This window comes from Mesoplodon mirus, assembly GCF_964341445.2.
Source record: "Mesoplodon mirus genome assembly, chromosome: 4".
NCBI lineage: Eukaryota > Metazoa > Chordata > Mammalia > Artiodactyla > Ziphiidae > Mesoplodon > Mesoplodon mirus.
This window is the reverse complement of record NC_138979.1, coordinates 120976288-120988160: the sequence shown is the minus strand read 5'-3', so window position 1 is coordinate 120988160 and position 11873 is coordinate 120976288. Positions and strand designations below refer to the sequence as shown.

General features: G+C 36.5%; 1 protein-coding gene across 1 annotated transcript in view; it reads right to left on the bottom strand.

Annotated features, from left to right (window-relative positions):
* Positions 1-1317: 1317 nt before the first annotated feature.
* G2E3 (G2/M-phase specific E3 ubiquitin protein ligase) overlaps positions 1318-11873 on the bottom strand; it is a 67086-nt gene continuing 56530 nt past the window's right edge. Inside the window, 3 exon segments of the mRNA XM_082618919.1 lie at positions 1318-2575; positions 2578-2829; positions 3703-3893. Of these exon segments, the coding sequence (XP_082475045.1) occupies positions 2544-2575; positions 2578-2829; positions 3703-3893 (475 nt within the window). The 3' untranslated portion in view covers positions 1318-2543.

Genomic DNA, 11873 nt, shown 5'->3' with positions numbered 1-11873 from the left:
AAGCAGAAGCCCAAGTAAATTTTCAAGTTAGTAATCAAATGAAAGCTTTTTACTTGACCCAAACAATGACTAATTTATAATATGGAAATTAAATATTACAAAGTATAAAGTCATGAGCTAGTTTCCGATATTTTAAAGAATCTTTACCTTAAATACTAAAATAGTAAAATGACTAAGTACAAGAATAGTAGAGAATTGTATAAATGCCTTCAGATGAAGTTCTCACACCAAAAAATTTAAAATTGTTTAAAAAAAATGAATATAAAACTAACCTAAGACCATTAACAGTAGATGCATACAAGGCGAATTTATGCTTTTTCTTGATAATGAGAGTAACAGAAAACAAGCTTGAAATATATGGCATTTAGATGATTGAAATATTTAAGAAATACATATACACATTTATAAAGGTTTATAGCATAATTCCTTTTTAAAATCAATGTCAGTAGGAACTATGCATTGGCTATAACAATGAACAGAAAAAGAACAAACATAATACCAACAATTTGACATAGTAACAATGCAGAAAATAACCTACAGGTTTCTCTGACATATCTTGACTGTAAAGATTAATCTAAAAATCATACTGATGGAATATCCTTAAAGCCAGAAAATATTTTGCAATATGAAAATTTATACTTCACTTTAAAACATGAATATACTAAGTTATTTACATCACTTTATCCCTAAGGCCCTGTCTACACATAAAAGAAAAATTGAAACACTTTTTAATTGTAGCCAACCCAAGCACACTGCCTCCCCACCAGCCCTCCCCACCCAAAAAGCATGTGAGCTTTAACAGCTTTAATTACCACTGTAATTAAATGAATTCAAACTACAAATAACCAGAAAATAGCTTTAATTAGGTTTTCTGGTTTGTATTGGCTTAATGGCTTTTAAAATTTTATAAAAACTAGGTAGGTTAAGAAATAAAGTATCCAGTTTGTCAACACATTTGGAATAAAAGCTGTATGGTGAGGTTAAACCTCTTTTTTGATAATTGATGCTTTAATTACGTTTGATAATGTAACAGAATTCAGCACAAGACAAAGAAATGCCTTGTTTAATGTTTTAAAACCTTCAAGTTAAAGTTAAACTTTAATTTGCTGGGTCTGTTACAAAATGTAACAAAATTATACTAGGATTATGTTTTAGTTTTCCTTTGGTATTAATAAGAGATTTATTACCAGTATCAAACCAATCCTGTCATTTGTCTTTAAAAATATCAATAATTTAAGGATGCTTCTTGGAGAGGATGAGAATACGATGGCTGATACCTGCTATATGTAGCAAGAAAAATGTGCTTAAAACCAAGCATTTTACCTCTCATACGATTTATTCTGGTGAAAAACCCATTTATATTTGATAACAGATTAGGGACATTAGACTTTTCCAGTTTCTTCTTTTGCAAGAGTACAAATATGGTGACACAACTATGGGATTAGGTATCTTCAAATTGTTATTACATAATCTCTTGTTACTTCTAGGTATTCTTTGACTTTTAGTAGCATTAATAAAGTTAAAAAAGAAAGAAAATGGAAGAGTTTATAGAAGGATAACAGTTAATTCTGCATGGCTGAGATTAGAGTGGGTTTTTCATTCTATTTGTGATTCTTTCTTATACATTTCTACATTGTTTATATAACAGGTATCTTTCAAAAGCAAAGAAGATAACTATATAATGCAATGGTGCCAGCTTACCTTTCATACAACCATCTTGATAATAAATAACTGTCAAATAGCCAAACCTACCAAATGGCAATCCACAGAGATCATTCTATTCAGATAACCTAAAATGTGGATCAGACATAATGTGTTCTAATACCACACATGGGATACAGGAAAAAAAAAAAATCCTATGATTACAGCCAAAGGCTTGAAAGAAGACACTTACTTAGGGATTTTCAACTGTATTTTAATCCACCTCAGAAGTGTTTTAAGACTATGGAATGTCCATAGATTCTAGAATATTTGTGCAATTCTGCTTTTTAATATAATACTTCCCTTTAGGCATAATCTAATTGCAGTGTGGATCTATTTTAACATAACTTAATAATCTAAAAACATTTTAAACTAATTTAGTGCCATCCTAGAAAAGGATACATATAACACATACCCCAAAATATATGACTTTGATTTATATAACAAGATTTATCATTTACCTTTCCTATTTAATGCTTTAAAATAAAATAAGTAATAATTTGAAAACTGCATAAAACTAGAAAAATCACTGTGGCATCCTATAGCTAATCCCAATTTACAAAAACAGTGAGTACAAATTTTCTTCTTATATATAGCATGCTACTATACTGGAAGAAAGTCTGTACAGCCATTCTAAAAGTATTTATATTGAGGTTTATGAAGCATGTATATTAAGAAAATAGAAAAGTATCAACTTTGACTGGTACACCTTAACAAAAAAACTTTTTAGCTTAAGTGGCCAAAATATTCCTTTATGTTCATATCATATATTTTATTGGGCCAAGTTTGCTCAAAAGTGATGATGGACAGATTTCTGAAACAAAAAGTATCAACAGCAGCTTTTAAAGAAGCATCTCTTTGTTCAAAACAGTTAATGTCCAATGAAGTGAGAATTTTCTTCCTTTTCTAATCTTAGAGTGTTTTTTATGGCAAAGTCCATATTTTCTTGAAATTCTTTATATGTACTGGTGATAGGAAGAGCTAAGCAGTTATTACACTTGTTTCCAACAGGAAAATCCATATGAAGGCACTCAATTGATGGAGTGGGTTTAAATCCAGCAGGTGGAATGGAACTGCAACCAGTAGCAAAAATAAGAATGTCTTCCATTGTTACTGTAGATGTACCATCTGAAAAGAATACCAAAAAAGGAAAAAAAAGAAAAAAAATCCATGTTATATATTGCTACCATCACAGACTCTTCCCCAACTAGACCAGACATGTTGAAAAGCGGACACCCACATTAACAGAGATGCATAAGAGGAAAACTAAATCACTAAGTGTAGTAATAGGAAAATGGTATATTGAATACATGTTTATTTGCATTTCAAAGTAGGTCTCATACAATCATTTGGTTGACCTACTCACTGTATATTTAAATGTCTTCCTTAATATAAAATTATCATATAGTCCAAGAGGTTCAGTAGGTTTTGAAACTCCATCTTTCAGGGATATGATCCTACAGACAATTTTAAACCACTTCTAGACCATTGCTATTTGATAAACTATTTCAACAAAGGAAAAACTAAGATGGTGTAAAACAACCAAACAACCTAGCTAAAAAATTTTCAACTAAAAGTTAAATTGTTTTACACCATGTTAAACAGAATGAATTTACATTGCTAAGGCTCAATGATAAATATCATTACCATGCTCTGACCAATGGATGAAGAATAATTCAATTTAACTTAAAATTTAAAAAGGTGAAGTAAATGACTAGCTTTTAGACTATCCTGTGCTGTGGCAATCACCCGTATATTTAAAGTTTTCTAGGAAGAATACCTCTCACTTCAAATTACCTAGAGGAAAACAACCAAAAAATATAACTTTACTATGTAACCTTTCCTATCACTTTCAACTCAGTCATATAAACTTGTTTTGAAACAAGTTTTGTAAATAAGTAGTTAGATTAAAGTCTTACAATAAAAAGCAAAACTCAAAGAAATAAATATCCCAAAACAAAATTTCTACGACAGTTAAATAAAAATAAAACATCTACATACCCTCAACAGCCTGTAAGTAACTGTTCCAAAACCCCAAAGCCTGTACGTCAGATAATGTGTGTACTGCAAAAAGATCACTAAGAATTTTTGTGGAAAGATTCTCAGGTTTATGACAGAAGATGTTACAAAATGCTTCTGGGTAAGTCTGAATTTTCTCCAAAACACCAAGAGTTTTCAGACCCTGTTTAAAACTTAAGAGAAGAAAAATAATGAGCCAACATTCATACACATGTGTTTGGAATGAACATTTCTAGCTAATTTACTATCACATATATGTGTGAAAAAGAGAGGAAAAAAAAAAGATGTGGGAAAAAAAGGTGAGGAAAAACAGAAAAATATGGATACACTTTATGTGATATGATATTTTCAAATCAATAACAAGCAAATGTATTAATATAAAATGAATATTTTCCATGCCTACATTGTTTGGCTTTATGGAATAGTTTTAAAATTAAGCTAACAATTTTTTATTAAGAGGAAAAAAGTAGGTATCTAAAATTTTACACTTCAAAGCTAGTTAGTATACAATGAAAGACTGCAAAGAAAAAGAATCATAAACTTGAGCCACATAAAAATTTAAAACTTATGTATTGCTAAAAAGAAATTAACAAAGACAAAACAAAGTGGGAAAATATTGATACATGATAGAACACTAATTTCTCTAACAAATCATTTTCTAAAAGAACTCAATAGGAAATACAATATATGAATGCATTATTAGGAAAATACAAGTAACAAATGAATTTTTAAAAATGCACATTCTCACTAATAAGCAAAGAATGAAGATGATACCATTTTTGCCTACCAGACTGACTAACCATAACTGTGGCTCTGGATTCCTTATCCACCTCCTCAGGTACCCTACTACACTGACTCATCTTCCCTTCTATTAGCTCTTCCTCAAGAGCACAAAAATATGCTTATCTTTCCCATTTTTGAATAAGGGAAAAATTCACTCAATCCCATCTGCTTTCCTTTGAGACAACCTATGTGAAAGACTTACCTACATTTACTGTCTCCTTTTCTTAATTTCCTATTCGCTTTCCCTCCACTCCTTTCTACATCTCAGGAATAACTGCCCTAAGTGCATGAATGATGTATGGGATCAGTCTCCTGGTTTCCCCTTATATCTCTGGCCAGACCTTCTGAGTCTCTTACAAAGCTTCTTCTTTCTTTGCTTTGCCTTAAATGTTACTGTTTGTCCCTCATGGATCTGTAACAAGGCAAATTTCTCTTTTTTCTTACCATATCCCATGGCTTTATTTAGCAGGTTTATATTCATTAGCTATAAAATCTATTATTTCCAGCCCAGAATATATACCCAACAGACAGCTGGGTACCACATATTCCAAGCACCCAAACTTATTAAGTCCAAAAGAAAGCTAAGTGACAACAAATACCTCCATTATTCATCCTATTAGTGTAGCTAAATCTGAAAGTCATTCTTAACTCTTCTCTCTGCCACTCCTAATTACAAATCCTATGAATTTCCTTTTTTGAAATCCCTTTTATCTGCTCATTTCTCCATATACCAGTGGAACTGTTGTACCAGGTGTGTAAGCTTCCAAGTTGATTTTCCATGTAAACCCCCGTACTGTCATTCATCCTTAGGTATGTTGGATGGAGGCCCCCAAAAGATATGTCCACATCCTATTCCCTGGAACGTGTGAATGTGATCTTAGTTGGAAAAAGGGTCCAGGCAGATGTAATTAAGTTAACGATCTTGAAATCATTCTACCTAGGTTATCTGGGCTCACCCTAAGTCCAATGACAACTGTCTTTATAAAAGATACACAGAGAGGAAAAGGCCATGTCATATAGATTCAGAGATTAGAGTTATGCAACCACAAGCCACCAGAAGCTAAAAGAAGCAAAGAATGGATTCTCTTCCTAAATTCCCAGAAAGAATGAAGCCCTGCTAACACTGAGACTTTGGACTTCTAGCCTCCAAAACTATGGGAGAATAAATTTCTTTTGTTTTAAGCTACTCAGTTTGTGATAATTTTTTACAACTGCCATAGGAAACTAATAAAATACACACTCTGCACATGAAATAAAGTCCAAACTCCTTAACATGGCTTTTAAGGTCCTCCACAATACAATTGCTGCCTTTCTTGCTTGCTTTTAACTTTCACCTTACACCTAACTTTGAAGCAAATTTCAGCCAAACTTAAGTTCTCCTTTATAATTTTACTTCTAATTAAAATGAAATATTTCAAGCTTATATAAAAATCCAGAGTACTTCCGGGGAAGATGGCAGAAGAGTAAGACGCGGAGATCACCTTCCTCCCCACAGATACACCAGAAATACATCTACACGTGGAACAACTCCTACAGAACACCTACTGAACGCCGGCAGAAGACCTCAGACCTCCCAAAAGGCAAGAAACTCCCCACATACCTGGGTAGGGCAAAAGAAAAAATAAAGAGACAAAAGGATAGGGACGGGACCTGCACCAGTGGGAGGGAGCCGTGAAGGAGGAAAGGTTTCCACACACTAGGATCCCCTTTGCGGGCGAAGACTGCGAGTGGCGGAGGGGGAAAGCTTCAGAGCCGCGGAGGAGAGCACAGCAAATGGGGTGCGGAGGGCAAAGCGGAGAGATTCCCGCACAGAGGATCGGTGCCGACCAGCACTCACCAGCCCGAGAGGCTTGGCAGGGCTGGGAGCTGAGGCTCGGGCTTCGATCAGATCCCAGGGAGAGGACTGGGGTTGGCGGCGTGAACACAGCCTGCAGGGGGTTAGTGTGCCATGGCTAGCTGGGAGGGAGTCCGGGAAAAAGTCTGGACCTACTGAAGAGGCAAGAGACTTTTTCTTCCCTCTTGGTTTCCTGGTGCGCGAGGAGAGGGGATTAAGAGCGCTGCTTAAAGGAGCTCCAGAGACGGGCGCGAGACGCACCTAACAGCACGGACCCCAGAGACGGGCGTGAGATGCTGGGGCTGCTGCTGCCGCCTCCAAGAGGCCTGTGTGAGAGCGCAGGTCACTGTCCATGCCCCCCTTCCGGGGAGCCTGTGCAGCCCGCCACTGCCGGGGTCCCGGGATCCAGGGACAGCTTCCCCGGGAGAGCGCACGGCGCGCCTCGGGCTGGTGCAACGTCACGCCGGCCTCTGCTGCCGCAGGCTCGTCCGGCACTCCGTAACCCTCCCTCCCCCCGGCCTGAGTGACCCAGGGTCCCCGAGGCGGCTACTCCTTTAACCCCGTCCTGTCTGAGAGAAGAACAGACGCCCTCTGGGGACCTACACACAGAGGCGGGGCCAAATCCAAAGCTGAGACCCGGGAGCTGTGAGAACAAAGAAGAGAAAGGGAAATCTCTCCCAGGAGCCTCAGAAGCAGCGGATTAAAGCTCCACAATCAGCTTGATGTACCCTGCATCTGTGGAATACCTGAATAGACAACGAATCATCCCAAATTGAGGAGGTGGACACTGAGAGCAAGATTTATGATTTTTTCCCCTTTTCCTCTTTTTGTGAGTGTGTATGTGTATGCTTCTGTGTGAGATTTTGTCTGTACAGCTTTGCTTCCACCATTTGTCCTAGGGTTCTATCCGTCCGTTTTTTAAAAAAAATTTTTCTTAATAATAATTTTTTATTTTAATAACTTTATTTTATCTTACTTTATTTTATTTTACTTTATCTTCTTTCTTTCTTTCTTTCCTTCCTTCCCTCCTTTAGACAACGAATCATCCCAAATTGAGGAGGTGGTCTTTGAGAGCAAGATTTATGATTTTTTCCCCTTTCCCTCTTTTTGTGAGTGTGTATGTGTATGCTTCTGTGTGATAGTTTGTCTGTATAGCTTTGCTTGCACCATTTGTCCCAGGGTTCTATCCGTCCGTTTTTTGGGGGTTATTTTTACAAATAATTATTTTTTATTTTAATACCTTTATTATATTTTATCATACTTTATTTTATCTTCCTTCTTTTTTCTTCCTTCCCTCCTTTCTTTCTTTCTCTTTCTTTCTTTATACTTCTACTAATTCTTTCTTTCTAATCTTTCTCCTTTTTATTATGAGCCATGTGGATGAAAGGCTCTAGGTGCTTCACCCACGAGTCAGTGCTGTGCCTCTGAGGTGGGAGAGCCAACTTCAGGACACTGGTCCACAAGAGACCTCCCAGCTCAACATAATATCAAACGGTGAAAATCTCCCAGATATCTCCATCTCAACACCAGCACCCAGCTTCACTCAACAACCAGCAGGCTACAGTGTGGACACCCTGTGCCAAACAACTAGCAAGAGAGGAACACAACCCCACCCATTAGCAGAGAGGCTGCCTAAAATCTTAAGTCCACAGACACCCCAAAACACACCATCAGACATGGACCTGCCCACCAGAAGACAAGATCCAGCCTCATCCACCAGAACACAGGCACCAGTACCCTCCACCAGGAAGCCTACACAACCCACTGAACCAACCTTAGCCACTGGGGACAGACACCAAAAACAACGGGAACTACGAACCTGCAGCCTGCAAAAAGGAGACCCAACACAGTAAGATAAGCAAAATGAGAAGACAGAAAAACACAAAGCAGATGAAGGAGGAAGATAAAAACCCACCAGACCTAACAAATGAAGAGGAAATAGGCAGTCTACCTGAAAAAGAATTCAGAATGAGAGTAAAGATGATCCAAAATCTTGGAAATAGAATAGACAAAATGCAAGAAACATTTAACAAGGACCTAGAATAACTAAAGATGAAACAAGAAACAATGAGCAACACAATAACTGAAATTAAAAATACTCTAGATGGAATCAATAGCAGAATAACAGACAGAAGAACGGATAAGTGATGTGGAAGATAAAATAGTGGAAATAACTACTGCAGGCAGAATAAAGAAAAAAGAATGAAAAGAACTGAGGACAGTCTCAGAGATCTCTGGGACAACATTAAACGCACCAACATTCGAATTATAGGGGTTCCAGAAGAAGAAGAGAAAAAGAAAGGGACTGAGAAAATATTTGAAGAGATTATAGTTGAAAACTTCCCTAATAATATGGGAATGGAAACAGTTAATCAAGTCCAGGAGGCACAGAGAGTCCCATACAGAATAAATCCAAGGAGAAATATGCCAAGACACTTATTAATCAAACTGGCAAAAATTAAATACAAAGAAAACATATTAAAAGCAGCAAGAGAAAAACAACAAATAACACACAAGGGAATCCCCATAAGGTTAACAGCTGATCTTTCAGCAGAAACTCTGCAAGCCAGAAGGGACAAGTAGGACATATTTAAAGTGATGAAGGAGAAAAACCTACAACCAAGATTACTCTACCCAGCAAGGATCTCATTCAGATTTGATAGAGAAATTAAAACCTTTACAGACAAGCAAAAGCTGAGAGAGTTCAGCACCACCAATCCAGCTTTACAACAAATGCTAAAGGAACTTCTCTAGGCAAGAAACACAACAGAAGGAAAATACCTACAATAACAAACCAAAAACAATTAAAAAAATGGGAATAGGAACATATATATCAATAATTACCTTGAATGTAAATGGACTAAATGCTCCCACCAAAAGACAGAGACTGGCTGAATGGATACAAAAACAAGAACCATATATATGCTGTCTACAGGAGACCCACTTCAGACCTAGACACACATACAGACTGAAAGTAAGGGGATAAAAAGATATTCCATGCAAATGGAAACCAAAAGAAAGCTGGAGTAGCAATTCTCATATCAGACAAAATAGACTTTAAAATAAAGACTATTAGAAGAGACAAAGAAGGACACTACATAATGATCAAGGGATTGATCCAAGAAGAAGATATAACAATTGTAAATATTTATGCACCAAACATAGGAGCACCTCAATACATAAGGAAAATATTAACAGCCATAAAAGTGGAAATCGACAGTAACACATTCATAGTAGGGGACTTTAACACCCCATTTTCACCAATGGACAGATCATCCAAAGTGAAAATAAATAAGGAAACACAAGCTTTAAATGATACATTAAACAAGATGGACTTAATTGATATTTATAGGACATTCCATCCAAAAACAACAGAATACACATTTTTCTCAAGTGCTCATGGAACATTCTCCAGGATAGATCATATCTTGGGTCACAAATCAAGCATTGGTAAATTTAAGAAAATTGAAATTGTATCAAGTATCTTTTCCAACCACAACGCTATGAGACTAAATATCAATTACAGGAAAAGATCTGTAAAAATTACAAACACATGGAAGCTAAACAATACACTACTTAATAACGAAGTGATCACTGAAGAAATCAAAAAGGAAATAAAAAAAATACCTAGAAACAAATGACAATGGAGACATGATGACCCAAAACCTATGGGATGCAGCAAAAGCAGTTCTAAGAGGGAAGTTTATAGCAATACAATCCCACATTAAGAAATAGGAAACATCTCGAATAAACAACCTGACCTTGCACCTAAAGCACTTAGAGAAAGAAGAACAAAAAAACCCAAAAGTTAGCATAACGAAAGAAATCATAAAAATCAGGTCAGAAATAAATGAAAAAGAAATGAAGGAAATGATAGCAAAGATCAATAAAACTAAAAGCTGGTTCTTTGAGAAGATAAACAAAATTGATAAACCATTAGCCAGACACATCAAGAAAAAAAGGGAGAAGACTCAAATCAATAGAATTAGAAATGCAAAAGGAGAAGTAACAACTGACACTGCAGAGATACAAAAGATCATGAGAGATTACTAAAAGCAACTCTATGCCAATAAAATGGACAACCTGGAAGAAATGGACAAATTCTTAGAAATGCACAACCTGCCAAGACTGACTCAGGAAGAAATAGAAAATATGAATAGACCAATCACAAGCACTGAAATTGAAACTGTGATTAAAAATCTTCCAACAAACAAAAGCCCAGGACCAGATGGCTTCACAGGTGAATTCTATCAAACGTTTAGAGAAGAGCTAACACCTATCCTTCTGAAACTCTTCCAAAATATAGCAGAGGGAGGAACACTCCCAAACTCATTCTACGAGGCCACCACCACCTTGATACCAAAACCAGACAAGGATGTCACAAAGAGGGAAAACTACAGGCAATATCACTGATGAACATAGATGCAAAAATCCTCAACAAAATACTAGCAAACAGAATCCAACAGCACATTAAAAGGATCACACAGCATGATCAAGTGGGGTTTATCCCAGGAATGCAAGGGTTCTTCAATATACGCAAATCAATCAACGTGCTACACCATATTAACAAATTGAAGGAGAAAAACCATATGATCATCTCAATAGATGCAGAGAAAGCTTTCGACAAAATTCAACACCCATTTATGATAAAAACCCTGCAGGAAGTAGGCATAGAGGGAACTTTCCTCAACATAATAAAGGCCATATATGACAAACCCACAGCCAACATCGTCCTCAATGGTGAAAAACTGAAACCACTTCCACTAAGATCAGGAACAAGACAAGGTTGCCCACTCACACCACTCTTATTCAACATAGTTTTGAAGTTTTAGCCACAGCAATCGGAGAAGAAAAGGAAATAAAAGGAATCCAAATCGGAAAAGAAGAAGTAAAGCTGTCACTGTTTGCAGATGACATGATACTATACATAGAGAATCCTAAAGATGCTACCAGAAAACTACTAGAGCTAATCAATGAATTCGGTAAAGTAGCAGGATACAAAATTAATGCACAGAAATCTCTGGCATTCCTGTACACTAATGATGAAAAATCTGAAAGGGAAATCAAGAAAACACTCCCATTTACCATGGCAACAAAAAGAATAAAATATCTAGAAATAAACCTACCTAAGGAGACAAAAGACCTGTATGCAGAAAATTATAAGACATTGATGAAAGAAATTAAAGATGATACAAATAGATGGAGAGGTATACCATGTTCTTGGATTGGAAGAATCAACAATGTGAAAATGACTCTACTCCCCTAAGCAATCTACAGATTCAGTGCAATCCCTATCATACTACCACTGGCATTCTTCACAGAACTAGAACAAAAAATTTCACAATTTGTAATGGAAACACAAAAGACCCCGAAAAGCCAAAGCCATCTTGAGAACGAAAAACGGAGCTGGAGGCATCAGGCTCCCTGACTTCAGACTATACTACAAAGCTACAGTAATGAAGACAGTGTGGTACTGGCACAAAAACAGAAAGATAGATCAATGGAACAGGATAGAAAGCCCAGAGATAAACCCACG